Source organism: Scyliorhinus torazame, chromosome 9, assembly GCF_047496885.1.
Source record: "Scyliorhinus torazame isolate Kashiwa2021f chromosome 9, sScyTor2.1, whole genome shotgun sequence".
In the NCBI taxonomy this organism is placed as follows: Eukaryota; Metazoa; Chordata; class Chondrichthyes; order Carcharhiniformes; family Scyliorhinidae; genus Scyliorhinus; species Scyliorhinus torazame.
Window position 1 is genome coordinate 266,776,054 of NC_092715.1, and position 15,034 is coordinate 266,791,087.

The 15,034-nt window shown below is 45.9% G+C and overlaps 2 protein-coding genes across 4 annotated transcripts in view; one reads left to right on the forward strand and one right to left on the reverse strand.

Annotated features, from left to right (window-relative positions):
* megf10 (multiple EGF-like-domains 10) overlaps nt 1–1,250 on the reverse strand; it is a 256,918-nt gene extending 255,668 nt beyond the window's left edge. The window contains exon 1 of the mRNA XM_072517429.1: nt 978–1,250. The gene's annotated coding sequence lies outside the window, so the exon portion shown is untranslated. The remainder of the gene's footprint in view (nt 1–977) is intronic.
* c9h5orf63 (chromosome 9 C5orf63 homolog) overlaps nt 181–15,034 on the forward strand; it is a 45,151-nt gene continuing 30,297 nt past the window's right edge. For 2 of the 3 annotated variants that reach the window (XR_011949234.1, XM_072517432.1), the window contains exon 1: nt 181–305. Coding sequence is in view for 1 of the 3 variants with exons in the window: in XM_072517432.1 (XP_072373533.1) it covers nt 195–305 (111 nt within the window). In the remaining 2 variants the exon portion in view is untranslated. The remainder of the gene's footprint in view (nt 306–15,034) is intronic. The other variant, XM_072517436.1, reaches the window with a different exon arrangement.

Sequence of the window (15,034 nt, forward strand, 5' to 3'; positions counted from 1 at the left end):
AAACATAACCCTTATCTCTAGCCCAAACCCAACACTTAGCTCAACCCACATTCCAACCTCTATTCAACCTGCCCATGAACCCTAATGCCAAGCCCAAGTTAGCCTGGCGCCAGCTCCTGAACTCCAATCCTCAGCCTCCCCCTGCATCGAAAGCCCCCTGCCGACAGAGGTGGAACTGTGCAGGAATCACTGACATGTTTAATGAGAATTATTTTACAGCAGAAAAAAATCACATGCATCGCTGGAGACCGTCCACCAACTTGTCTTCAGAAAAAAGTGCAACAGTTTCCACACAGATGTCAGAGGTCAGTGAACTTTGTCCACTTTTCTGGCACAAACTTGGGGGGGGGGGGGGGTGGGGGGAGAGGATGACTCCCCGGGCACGCGCATGCCAAGTTCATTCCCCCTAGTTCTGAAATTGAATGTCCCAAACCCTTGCAATAGAGGAACCGGGTTTAATTATTGTTGCAATTCCAGTTATTTAATTCCCAATTAATTCTTGCAGACAATGATAATAGCAAGTCCCCCACCTTCCCAGCCCAGCACAAGCCCTTCTGCAAAGTAGTGAGATTTCAAATGAAGATGATTACATTGAAGAAGTGATGGGTGTAACAGCAACTCTGGTGTCTTTTTTTTTGGGGGGGGGGGGGACGGACAATTTAAAGAGGCAAAAACTTTCTTTCCCCTCCCCCAATAAGTTTTTCTTGACTGTCGATAGTAAAAGACACGATTCCTTCAATCTGATAGCCAGCGTTCGCGCTGTCCAGATGTTGATTTAAGTTGATTTCAGTCTGTTATTGCTAACCCGCGAAAAACTGAAACCTCTGCACATCCCAGAAGAGCATCTTCCCCTCTGTTTGGAACTTCCTTCCCACCGCTGTGAGCGTTTGCCCTTCGGGATTTAAAACTTCAGTAAAAGAACAACATTAAACATTTACTGGAGGGTGCTTCAAAGTACACTGCGTGAGAACCCTTACCTCGACATGAGCGGTTTGCTGTGCGGTTGTTGAGAGTTGAGTTTCTACTTGTTACTCAGCCAGCTCCGTGTAATTAAATCCTTTATTCTGCTCTGCAAACCCACCCGGAGAAGTTTGATCACAAGGTTGGTGTTTGGTCGGGAGAGAGGGGCCGTTCATCTGGCTCTATTCAACTCCTTGTGCTTCGTTTTCTCCTCCTGCCACCAGAGAGTGTTTTTGCAGATTTGATTTGAACCGTCCTGTCCCTTTCAATGAAACTTGTGTTCCTCTGGCGAACGGGGACTTCCCTCCAGCAGCTCGCCAGCGCCAGATTCACGCCAGTGGCATCGCCTTTCCTTAACAGGCCCAGTAAGGAGAACACTCGGTTTTCATTGACCTGAATGCCATCTAACAGGGGACTAAAACCAGAAGATAAAGTGACCAACTTTTCAACACAACTAAATTATAAACCAGAGGAACCACAGAATTCCTACGGTACAGAAGAGGGCCATTCGGCCCATCGAGTCTGCACCGACCCTCGAAAGAACGCCCCACCTCGGCCCAATCCCTCGCCCAAAATCCGTAACCTAACCTGTACATCCCTAGACACTAAGGGGCAATTTTAGCAGGGCCAATCCCCCTAACCCGCACATCTTGGGACTGTGGGAGGAAACCGGAGCACCCGGAGGAAGCCCACGCAGACACCGGGAGACCGTACAGACTCCCCACGGACAGTCGCCCGAGGCCGGAATTTGACCCGGGTCCCTGGCGCTGTGAGGCAACAGTACTAAGCAGTCTGCCACTGTGCCTCCCACCTTCATCAAACTTCCCCCAAATTAAAATATATATATATATTACACCAAGTATCCAGCCTCCTGTTGTTCTTGTGCCCCATGGTCGCAGGAAGGTACCAGCAGATACCACATACTCAACGAGGCGACGCACCCAAGACAAAGGTCGCCAACTGATGTACTGCTTTTATCTGGGTCTATAGGTAACCAGGTTGCCATTCACCTGATTTTATGGCTCCATGAAAGACTGTTCCAGCTTACACTTACTCTTCAAAAAACAAACCCCTTGAACAAAAATCATGAATCACCCTGGATGTTGCGGCCATAATAAAGTGTAGCAATTGGTGCTCAGTGTTTGTTAAGGAGTAAATCATACAACCATGTTCCAGCACCTACACACGCAAAGTTAAATGTGGAAATCAGGGGCAGGATTCTCCGGTCCCCCTGCCCAGTGTTTCTCGGAGGCGCGCCATTCGCTGACAGCGGGATTCTATACTCCCGCCGCTTGTCAATGAGATTTCCCATTGAAGCCACCCCAAGCCGCCGGGAAACCCGCTGGTGGGAGTGCACTGCCGGTGGGAAAAGCGAATCACAACAGCTGGAGAATTCCAGCCCAGCTCTCTGAGTTGCTCAATCCTCCGCAGCTTAGCACACCAATACTTAACTGGGAAATGCGATCAAACACACATGGAAAGGCATGAAGTACATGGGTGATAGATACTTACTAAACTTACCAGAACAAGTTAGGGTTCTCCAGTGTACCTACTTTATTTTTAAGGAATTAGATCATGTTGACAGATAACCACCATGGTACTGAAAATTAACATTAACAAGTGTGGAATCTCATTGCTTCAGCTTTGAATTATTGTTGGAGATTTATTTTTTTGAACTAAAAATCTTTCGGGTGCGTCTTTTTGTCTCTCAATCCCATCTTTCTTTGCCTGTCTTTATTTCGATTTCTGTACCTGATTTTGCAAATAATCTAACCGAAAGCTTCCTGGTTTATACTCCGCAAGACTCAGTAAGGATTCTTCAATTGGATTGGTTTAGAAAACTCTCCAGAGCTTGCTCAATTCACATAAGTCCCAGTGTACAGCAGTGTCGCAGATTTCTAATCACAGCGAGTTCCAGTGCATGAGCCCTTAGGAAGTCTCGGAGGAAGGGTAAGTGTAATGCCCGGCAAATGCTGTTTGTTCTTTGGCAGTGGCAAAATATGACCAGTGGCAGATTTTATGTCTGTCAAGAGGTTATGTATGTCAAGAGAAAGTATTATTATTGTGGTCTGAACAATAGTAATTCTGAATGCTGCCATATTCACACATTGCATCCTCTAGTAGGCTGCACGGTAGCACAGTGGTTAGCACTGTTGCTTCACAGCTCCATGGTCCCAGGTTCAATTCCCGGCTTGGGTCACTGTCTGTGCGGAGTCTGCACGTTCTCCCCGTGTCTGCGCGGGTTTCCTCCGGGTGCTCCGGTTTCCTCCCACAAGTCCCGAAAGTCGTGCTGTTAGGTGAATTGGACATTCTGAATTCTCCCTCTGTGTACCCGAACAGGCGCCAAAGTGTGGCGACTAGAAGATTTTCATGAAAACCTAATTGCAGTGTTAATGTAAGCCTACTTGTGACAATAAAAATTATCTTAGCGAGAGGATTACATCAGTCGATCACAGAAATCAATACACAGTGGTTAGCACTGCTGCCTCAGAGCACCAGGTCCCAGGTTCGATTCCGGCCTTGGGTGGCTGTGTGGAGTTTACATGCTCTTCCCATGTCTGCGTGGGTTTCCTCCGGGTGCTCTGGTTTCCTCCCACAGTCCACAGATGTGCAGGTTAGGGGATTGGCCATGCTAAATTGCTGCTTAGTGTACAAAGATGTGTAGGTTAGATGGGGTTATGGAGATAGGATGGGGGAGTGGGCCTAGTAAGGGTGCTCTTTCAGAGGGTTGGTGCAAACTCGATGGGCCGAATTGCCTCCTACTGCACTGTAGGAATTCTATAGTTCTATTATAAGCTGCCTTGTGTTTTGTCAGTGAATTAAGAATTAAGATGTGGACAGATTTGAAGTGAAGTACAGAAAATCACAAGCTATTGTCTGAATAATCATTTTATTTTGTGGTGTCAAGTTCCTCAGTAACCCTGAGAATGCCTACCCTTCTGTCCTCAGTTGGTGAAATTTACATTGTGGCCATCACTATTATTACTATGAAATTTGTGAAGCAATTTGTGACTAGAGAAATATGCTCATGAGTTAAAAATTGCCACAAGTTTGAGATTATGCTCTGTTCCACTGTTAAACTTGCCAAAATAGCATCTGTTACTCAACTGCCCCATGAGTTTGCTGAAGTTCCTGCATTTGCATGTCAATTACTCATTAAACTCACCACTAAAAGTTAAGTCTGGTAATAAACAGCGTCACGTAGCCTTTTAATGGTGTGATAATTGTTCATGACTTCGAACCAACCTCTCAGACCCAGCAAGCGAACAATTCAAAGTGTAGCGACCCCAGCAAAACTGGGTCATTAACATATTGTGTTTTCTGGGCTGCATGCGGCTGGCGGTGATGTCCGTTAGCTTGATGTAACAACTTTATTATCAGACTGTTTCGTTTGCCGAGACCTTGAGCACATCCAACCGAGAGCTTGAGTTGACATCGTGTCCTTCAAGGGCAAAGCTTGCCTTCTACATCTACTCAAACCTGATTGAGTTACATTCTTGAAGTAGATTCCAAAGTGTGCTATTTTGTATAATACTTACCAAGAGCAAGACTTTAGTTGGTTTATTAATATTTTTTAAGGGTTGGCAGGATTGATAATATCGTAGCTGTGGCAGTCCTTTATCATCAGGCCAATAGTCTCATTTTCTGATTTGTCATTCATCCAGAAGTGGTAACATAACATTGTGGCCCGAAGTTTGGTACTCCATGTACATATACACAATTGATTAGGGCAAAAACAATAATAATAATCTTTATTATTGTCACATGTAGGCTCACATTAACACTGCAATGAAGTTACTGTGAAAAGCCCCTAGTCGCCACATTCCGGCACCTGTTCGGGTACACTGAGGGAGAATTCAGAATGTCCAATTCACCGAACAAGCATGTCTTTCGCGACCTGTGGGAGGAAACTGGAGCACCCGGAGGAAACCCACGCAGACACGGGGAGAAAGTGCAGACTCCGCACAGACAGTGACCCAAGCCGGGAATCGAACCCAGGACCCTGGTGCTGTGAAGCAACAGTGCTAACCCCTGTGCCACCGTGCTGCCCTATTACTTTTGAAAAACAGAAGAGAATGTAATGTGAGGCAAATAAGAGCTGTGAAAAGGATAAGCATTTACTATTTGATAAATTGTGAACATTAATCATTCCGACACTAAAATAGAGATCGTGAATAAGAAAAGGCAATTCAGTCCAGCCAGCGTGTTTAATGTTGAATCAGTCTCATGGCCTTGTGTTACAAACAACTGTCTTTATTTTAATCTCATCTAAGATGTCCTTCTGTGCTCTTGTGTAACAGGGATCTCTCGAACACATTCTGACTGAGTTAGCGTTTTCCGCACTAATTATTATTGCTCCTTTGTTTTAAGAACCACAAGGGCTTCTGATTTTTTCCAGCAGGTTAAGAAACAAAACACAAATGCAATTGTTTCTAAAGTTGTTTGCAGATTTCAGTTTACGAATATACCCCAACAAAGTAGCACTGCACAATTTCACTCATACTTCACTATTTGTATTGATACAAATGGTATAACAGTTACTCCTACATCACAGCAACTTTCACACAAAGTCAAGTAGATAGAAAGAGAGAACTTGCACCTTTGTATCTGGTTGATGACCTACTTACCAATGCTTAATACTCTCAACAGGCGCAAGATTGGTGCTCCATTCTTTCAAAAGAACTTAGAAATAGGGACAGGAATAGACTTCCTAAAAATTACCAGCCTATCCGAACATAGAATCATAGAAGGAGGCCATTTGGCCCATCAAGTCTGCACCGGCCCTTGAAGTACCCGACTTATGCCCACACCGCCACTCTATCCCCGTAACCCAGCAACCCCACCTATCCTTTTTGGACACTAAGGGGAAATTTAGCACGGCCAATCCACCGACCCTGCATATCTTTGGACTGTGGGAGGAAACCGGAGCACCCGGAGGAAACCCACGCAGAAATGGGGGACAAAGTGCAAACTCCACACAGTCACCCGAGGCCGGAATTGAAGCCGGGCCCCTGGAGCTGTGAGGCAGCAGTGCCAATTACTGTGCCGTCCCTTTAAACGTCCCTTGTTCGGACATGAGATTTACACTTTAAGACTACTCAAATCACCGCCCATCATCAAAGGCAGAGTTGATGAAATCAACCAAACGCAGGGAAATGAATAAAAAGTAAAGCTATTTAATGTTACAAACTCCTCTTTTTAAAAATATCATGCCATGGGATCTTTTTCTTCCGCCTGAGAGGATTGACATGGTCTGGGCTTTAATGTTCCACCCAAAAGACAACACGATTGACTCCAGTGCTGCCTCAGTACTGCACAGGGTGTGTCCAGTCAGACTTGTGCTGAAGACTTGTGGGACTTGAATCCGCAATCTTTAAGAGTGTTACCCATTGAGCTCACTTTGATATGGACTTCTCGAAGAATGCTGGGCCGGAAAGGGGTGGAGAGAGACACTGAATTTGGTTTATATCGATGAAATCTTGTCCTAACCATGCAGACGGCATAACCATTTAATTATATACTGGATACAATTATGCACCACCTAATAATTTGTTTCTATTTTCAATACAGCTGTTTGATGATGACGAGGAGGCAAAACATATGGTCATTCAACAAACCTCAAATTATCATAATATTGCAAAACAGACAGCCACATTTAAAACTCAGACATTAAAGGCACAGGTTATAAATCAAACTGGGATCAGACTGGATGGAGGATTTCATGACCTCCACATAGTGAGAAAAAGCATTGCTGATGTAACACTGGTTTAAAAGTAGATGTAAATCTTGTGATGAATTTTTATGAATTAATCTCGCTTTTTGTGGAAGCTCATTGCGTGCAAATTGTTTGCCCAATTCCTAAACAGTATTACAACAGTGACAACATTTCAAGAAGAACTTAATTAGCAATAAAATGCTTTGGGGGCATCTTAAGTTAATGGAAGGTGCCATAACCTCTTAACTGGTGTGGATGTTGTTACAAACAGGAGGGGGTTTAATTTAAACAGCCTCAATTTCCCCTCTCATTACCAGTCTGCAATCAGAAAGGTGATTTTGATTTCTTTATAAATGGTGATACGTTAAACTGAGTCCCTGCCTGCCCATGAAGTGAATGTAAAAGGTGACTGGGCCGGCACGGTGGCACAGTGGTTAGCACTGCTGCCTCACAGCGACAGGGTCCCGGGTTCAATTCCGCCCTCGGGTGACTGTGTGGAGTTCGCACTTTCTCCCCGCGTCTGTGTGGGCTTCCTCCGGGTGCTCCGGTTTCCTCCCACAGTCCAAAGATGTGCAGGTTAGGGGGGATTAGGCATGCTAAATTGCCCCTTAGTGTCCATGATGAGGGATGAGGTGGGTTCACGTGGATAGGGTGGGGGTGTGGGCCTGGGTGGGGGTACTCTTTCAGAGGATCGGTACATACTCGATGGGTCAAATGGCCTCCTTAATAATAATCTTTATTGTCACAAATAGGCTTACATTAACACTGCAATGAAGTTACTGTGAAAAGCCCCTCGTCGCCACATTCTGTACAACTTCTGCATCATAGTGATTCTACGCCAAGGCACGATCTTGAAGAAGTGCATTGGTGTCCTTCCACATACCCTACCCAATAGTTATCCCTGAACCAATGACACTAAAAACAAATTGATTGATATTTATTGTCACATGTACCGAAGTACAGTGAAAAATATTTTTCTGAGGCCAAGGGAGCGTACACAGTACATACACAGTAGACAAAAAGAATAATCAACAGAGAACATTGACAAATAGTGACTGGTTACAGTTCGGAACTATATACAAAGTGGAAAAAAGTTTTAGTAAGTCGGAATGGTGATAAGAGATAAAAGAAAAGGGTCTGGGTGAGAGAGCTCGCAGAGTCGCTGTGGTCTGGATAATCTTGAATTATCCAGCTATTAGCACAATGCTGATTGCGGGAGCTGCCCCATTTCCTACAACAGTGACTACACCTCATAGAGTAGCTCACTGGCTGTAAAACACTTGGGGATAGTGTGACTTGGTGTAAGACACTTTACAAATTCAAATTCTCTCCGATTGCACATTTAAAAATAATTTAGGCCATGTTGTTTCTTCTAATGCCAGAGAGAGTGTCTCATGGCTGTTTGAAGTGGTAATGGTGCCAAGTGTTGTGGTGAGGGCCTGGCTCATTACTTCAGGGGTTGTGCAGCAAGAAAAGGCGCATGATATATCACTACACATACTTAGACAATACATTGCATTTTCCACTGCACAATTAATTCACTGTTTTGCATCTAATAAAATATATTTACTTAGACAAGATTAGTTATTATAACTTTACAAGTGCGTAATCCACTCCTTGCCTGCTGCAGGCATGTAACCACATTGTCTGCGACTTCTCCGCTCACGAGCTTTCACGATTGTGACATTGTAGGGAAGAGGTTTGACCTCATTAGTTCCTCAATCTGTCTCAGCTCTGTTCCTTCAGATGAAGGAAGCTTTTTTTTCTCTGTTGAGGGCAAAGTAAATCTCAGCTGGATTAATGAGCTGTGTCAGGGCTGGCAGTGCAGTTTAGGCATCAGCTCATCTGATGGTCTTTTTGCATAGGTTAGCTCAATAAAAAGGGACCTTGCCGCGTATACAATTATAGTCCATCGTTCTTAACTGCATAAGTGCATTGAGCTATGATTCATTCTTTCGCATTGTTGCATTTGCTGAATCAAATCAGGTTAAGGATATTAAATCAAACTTATTAGATACTTGTAAGTTACATAAGAACAGAAGAACTAGGAGCAGGAGTCGGCCATCTGGCCCCTCGAGCCTGCTCCGCCATTCAATGAGATCATGGCTGATCTTTTGTGGACTCAGCTCCACTTTCCGGCCCGAACACCATAACCCTTAATCCCTTTATTCTTCAAAAAACTATCTATCTTTATCTTAAAAACATTTAATGAAGGAGCCTCTACTGCTTCACTGGGCAAGGAATTTCATAGATTCACAACCCTTTGGGTGAAGAAGTTCCTCCTAAACTCAGTCCTAAATCTACTTCCCCTTATTTTGAGGCTATGCCCCCTAGTTCTGCTTTCACCCGCCACTGGAAACAACCTGCCCGCATCTATCCTATCTATTCCCTTCATAATTTTATATGCCCATTCACTTAGCCTATCCAAATCCCTCTGCAGACTTCCAGTATCCTCTGCACTTTTTGCTTTACCACTTATCTTAGTGTCGTCTGCAAACTTGGACACATTGCCCTTGGCCTTGAAGTGGGCTATACTTGCTTCAAATAGAGTGCAACAAAGGTTCACCAGACTGATGCGTGACACAATGGATTTCCCAGTGAGACAAGAAAAGTGGACTATGTTTATATTCTCCAAAGTTTAGAAAAATTATAGGATACCTCATCTGAAAAACATAAAGTTCTGAAGGGACTTGACAGTCCAGATGCAGAGAGAATGGTTTCCCTGCCCGGGAACCTCGAACACAAGGTCACCGTCTCAGAATACGGGGTCAGCCACTTTGGACTGAGAAGAGAAGGAATTTCTTCACTCAGAGGGTTGTGAATCTTTGAGGGCTGAGGCTTTTCAGACAGAAGTTGGTAGATTTTGGGGTTCAAAGGGAATTAAGGAATTGGGCTAGTGTGGGATGGGGGAGCTTATGGGCCGGGATTCTCCAATCCCATGGCCAAGTTCTGGCGCCGGCGTGAAAAGCGGCGTGAACCACTCCGGCGTCAACAACGGTCATCACTTGTCCGGTATGCTCGCCTTCCTAGGGGGCTAGGCCAGCGGCAGAGTGGTCCATGCAGCTCCAGCCGGCGCGGCACGGCCGGCGCGAGTTCGCGCATGTGCACTACAGCCGGCGTGATTCCGCGCATGCGCGCCACAGCCGGCGTGATACCGCGCATGCGCGTGGGTTCCTGTCTCCGCGCCGGCAGGCAATATGGCGGAGCCCTACAGGGGCCCGGCGTGGAGGAACATAGGCCCCCACGGAACCAGCCCGCCCGTCGATCGGTAGGTCCCGATCGCGGGCCAGGCCACCGTGGGCCCCACCCCCCCCCCCCCCCGTCCCCCCTCCAGGACGGCCCCTGCAGACAGACCTTCCAGGTCCCGCCATGTGGGAGGTGAGTAACCCACCCGGGTGGGACTCGGTCGAACTCGGCGGGCACTCGGCCCATCGGGGCCCGGAGAATCGCCGGGGGGGGGGGGGGCACTGTCAACGGCCCCCGACCGGCGCGGCGGCGATCCCGTGGACGCCCGAGAATCGGCGCCGGAGAATCGGTGAGCCGCCGTCAGGGCGGCGAGGTGCGATTCTCGATCCCACCCGGGGATTATCTGACCCGGTGCGGGGTCGAAGAATCCTGGCCATGATCTTTGTGAATAGTGGAGAAAACGCAAAAGGGCCTGTGCCAGTCACATTCCTTATATTTTCTATGCATTTGCCTTCTTATGTGATGCTTGTCAATGCTTATTCTTATTTCTCTTTTCCTCAAATATGACACATTATTTTTGATATCCTTCACCATTATATGCATTCTGCATCTTAACGATAAACCAAATGGATCGTTTTGACCAGGCTCCTTTTGTAAGTCATCAAGTCCAAGACTAGGGCGGCACAATGGCACTGTGTTTAGCACTGCTGCCTCACAGCGCCAGGGACCCGGGTTCAAATCCAGCCTCGGGTGACTGTCTGTGTGGAGTTTGCACTTTCTCCCCTTGTGTGCGTGGGTTTCCTCCGGGTGCTCCGGTTTCCTCCCACAGTCCAAAGGTGTGCAGGTTGGGTAGATTGGCCACGTTAAATTGCCCCATAGTTTCCAAAAGGATAGGTTGGGGTTACTGGGTTACGGGAATAGGGTGGAGGCGTGGGCTTAAGTAAGGTGCTCTTGCCAAGGGTCGGTGCAGACTCGATGGGCCGAATGGTCTCATGTCGAGAAGGCTAGAATACAAGACCAGGCATGTATTTCTGAGGCTATATAAGGCTCTGGTCAGACCCCATTTGGAGTATTGTGAGCAGTTTTGGGCCCCATATCTAAGGAAGGATGTGCTGGCCTTGGAAAGGGTCCAGAGGAGGTTCAGAAGAATGATCCCTGGAATGAAGAGCTTGTCGTATGAGGAATGGTTGAGGACTCTGGGTCTGTACTTGGTGGAGTTTAGATGGATGAGGGGGAATCTTATTGAAACTTACAGGATACTGCGAGGCCTGGATAGAGTGGACGTGGAGAGGATGTTTCCACTTGTAGGAAAAACTAGAAGCAGAGGACACAATCTCGGACTAAAGGGACAATCCTTTAAAACTGAGACGAGGAGGAATTTCTTCAGCCAGAGGGTGCTGAATCTGTGGAACTCTTTGCCGCAGAAGGCTGTGGAGCCCAAATCACTGAGTGTCTTTAAGACAGAGATAGATAGGTTCTTGATTAATAAGGGGGTCAGGGGTTATGGGAGAAGGCAGGAGAATGGGGATGAGAAAAATATCAGCCATGATTGAATGGCGGAGCAGACTCGATGGGCCGAGTGGCCTAATTTTGCTCCTACATCTTATGGTCTCCTCTGCACTGTAAATTCTATGAATCTATGAATCAAGTATTGATGGTTTCATAGCACCACAGTCATCACCGCTAGACAGACTGAGTCTCCCTACAGTTGCCAACTCTGGTTAGATGCATTCCTGCTGATTACATCACATGATTTCCCACCTCCGAGTGCTCCCCCCACCCCCCCAAACTCACTTCACTGGTTGCCCAGAATGCCCATCCTTGCATTATCCTCTCTTTCCAGGGCCAATTGGAACATTTCCCTCCAAGTCACACACCATCCTGACTTAGAAATATATTGCCATTACTTCACTGTTACTAGACTCCAGTAGTTCAACAAAGCAGCTGACCACCACCTTCCCACGGGCAAATCGGGACAGGGAATAAGTGTTAGTGACACTCACATGCCACAAATGAATTTATAAAATGAACTCTTTGTTACCTGATTGGATGAATCTTGAGTCTTTATCTCATCGCCAATACTTTAATTAATAAATTAAAGTGTAAGAAAATATATATTTTTTAAATGCTCCTGCAATTGTTCTCCAGGGAACGGTGGAGGTGGGCAGCATGGTAGCACAGTGGTTAGCACAGTTGCTTCACAACTCCAGGGTCCCAGGTTCGATTGCCGGCTTGGGTCACTGTCTGTGCGGAGTCTGCACGCTCTCCCCGTGTGTGCGTGGGTTTCCTCCGGGTGCTCTGGTTTCCTCCCACAGACCAAAGATGTGCAGGTTCAGTGGATTGGCCATGCTAAATTGCCCCTTAGTGTCCAAAAAAGGTTGGTGTGGTTACTGGGTAACGGGGATAGGGTGGAGGTGTGGGCTTAGGTAGGGTGCTCTTTCCAAGGGCCGGTGCAGACTCAATGGGCTGAATGGCCTCCTTCTGCACTATAAATTTTATGATTCTATGTCCTTCACTTAAATTTCCAAAAGGCATTTGATAAATTGCCACATCAAAGGTTATGGCACAAAATAAAAGTTCATGGTGTAGGGACTAACATATTGGCATGGATTGGAGATTGGCTAGGAGCAAAGTGTTGGCATAAATGGGTCTTTTTCACGTTGACGAGATGTGACCAGTGGGATGCCGCTGGGATCAGTGCTGGGACGGCAACTGTTTACAGTTTATATAAATGACTTGGGTGAAAGGGTGGAAGATATTGTGGCCAAATTTCACAATGACACAAAGATGGGTAGGAATATAAGTTGTGAACAGGACATGAGAAAGCTACAAAGGAACATAGAGAGGTTAGGGTGAGTGACAAAGATCTGGAAAGTGGAGTATAAGGTGAGAAAATGAGAAATTGACCATATTGGCAGGAAGAACAAAAGAGAAGCTTATTATCTAAATGGTGTGAGATTTCAAAACTCTGTGGTGCAGAGGGATCTGAGTGTCCTAGTCCATGAATCACTTTGCAGGTACAGCAAGCAATTAGGAAAGCTTACAGAATGTTAGAATTTTATGCGTGGATTGCTTACAGAAGTAGGGAGGTTACGCTTCTGTTGTGCAGGGCACTAATGAGGCCACATCTGGTGTACAATGTACAGTGTCGGTCTCTTTATTTAAGGAAGGATGTAAATGAATTGGAAACAGTTCAGAGAAGGTTTACTAGATTAATAGATGGAATGGGCAAGTTGTCTTTTGAGGAAAGATGGGACAGGCTAGGCTTTTATCCGCTGGAGTTTAGAACAGTAAGAGGCAACTTGATTCAGATAAGGTTCTGAGGGGTCTTGACAGGGTGGATGTAGACAGAATGATTCCTCTCGTGGGAGAATCTGGAACTCGGGGTCGTCCATTTAAAATGGAAATAAGGCAATAATATTTTCTCTCATGGGGATCGTGAGTCTTTGGAACTCTCTTCCCCGAAAGGTGGTGGAAACAGATTCTGGATATTTTTGAAGCAGAGCTGGACAGGTTCTTGGTGAGCAAGGGGGTAATAGGTCATCGGGGGTAGGCAGGATGCAGATTTGAAATTACTATCAGATACGCCATTATTAAATGGTGGAGCAGGCTTGAGGGCCACATGCTTACCCTGCTCTTTGCTCATATGTTGGTATGGTTTTTGCTCCCAGCAGCGATCTGTAGATTAATCTTCTATACGAAAGACTCCAGACCAATCCTGGAGGGTTGACAACTCTGGAACTATGGGGTCTGTCCATGGGTTGGGGCTAGTGGACAGAAACACAAAGAAAGTTTCGGACATTCAAAATGATTGCTATTAAGACACTACGGGGCATGATGCATCACAAAAATCATAGTTCCCTCACATTGATTTCACAAATCTAGTTAACAAATAATCTCAACAATCACCGCATTTACTATTAAATAATGCTTCTAAACTCTAAATACAAAAGGAAGATGGCACATTGTGTAAGGATCCTCATGTTAATCCCTTGCTTTCCCTTTAATTTCTGTTACTCTGCTATTTCAATTTTTGTACTTGGACAAAAAGTTGCATATACCTTTAAGATGGATTTCACCTTTAATTTAAAAATAAAGGAATCTCCAGCAAGATGTGCTGTTTGGTCTGACGTCAGTGATGACATCTCTTGATGGACTAGGCTGGCGGGCAATGAGCTGTTTCAGACTGCCGGGACTTAGTTGATAGTCTATGTTGATTGGTGCTGGCCATTCTGGAATGCTCCTTCCTGTTTGAGACTGTGCTTCCAGGTTTTAGTTTTATTTTGAACTCAGAGCTGAAGGAGGCTCTTGGAGTTTTTCTCTCCCTGAAGGGTACATCTCTTTCAAACAACCAATTGGTTCACTCCTCAGTAAAGTTGGAGGACATTCTAGTGAGTCAGGAAACAAAGGAAGAGTAAATCTCAGGCTGAGACAGCTCTCAATGGTTTGAGGGGGGATGAAGATAATCTTAAGGAGATCCAGACAAGCCCCCAGCTGAAGGCAGGGTCAGTTGTTAAAAAACCCTTTTAAACTCCTGTCTGGGGAACTCTGTTCTTATCTCAGAATGGCTGTTGGCCATTCTGGTGGCGTTGGAAATAAATAGGAATTACACAGGCCTGAGGATGGTCTTTTGAGTGAAGGCCCAGGGTAATAAAGTGACTCCCCAGAGGAAGCCCTCCTTCCTGGGAGATTTGGATTGAATGCTCCTGCCAGAAAACCCTTGTTGGCAATCAAACCCATGGTTACAATCACTCTGCATCCTGGGAAGACAGCCTGCTGCTGAACTTCAACATCCGAAGCAAGGACACTTAGTTAGGCCATACTTGGAGTATAGTGTTCAATTCTGGTCGCCGCACTACCAGAAGGATGTGGAGGCTTTAGAGAGGGTGCAGAAGAGATTTACCAGGATGTTGTCTGGTATTGAGGGCATTAGCTATGAAGAGAGATTGAATAAACGCGGTTTGTTCTCACTGGAACGAAGGAGGTTGCGGGGCGACCTGATAGAGGTCGACAAAATTATGAGGGGCATAGACAGAGTGGATAGTTAGAGACTTTTTCCCAGGGTGGAGGGGTCAATGACTAGGGGGCATAGGTTTAAGATGCGAGGGGCAAGGTTTAGAGGAGATGTACGAGGCAAGTTGTTTACACAGAGGGTAGTGGGTGCCTGGAACT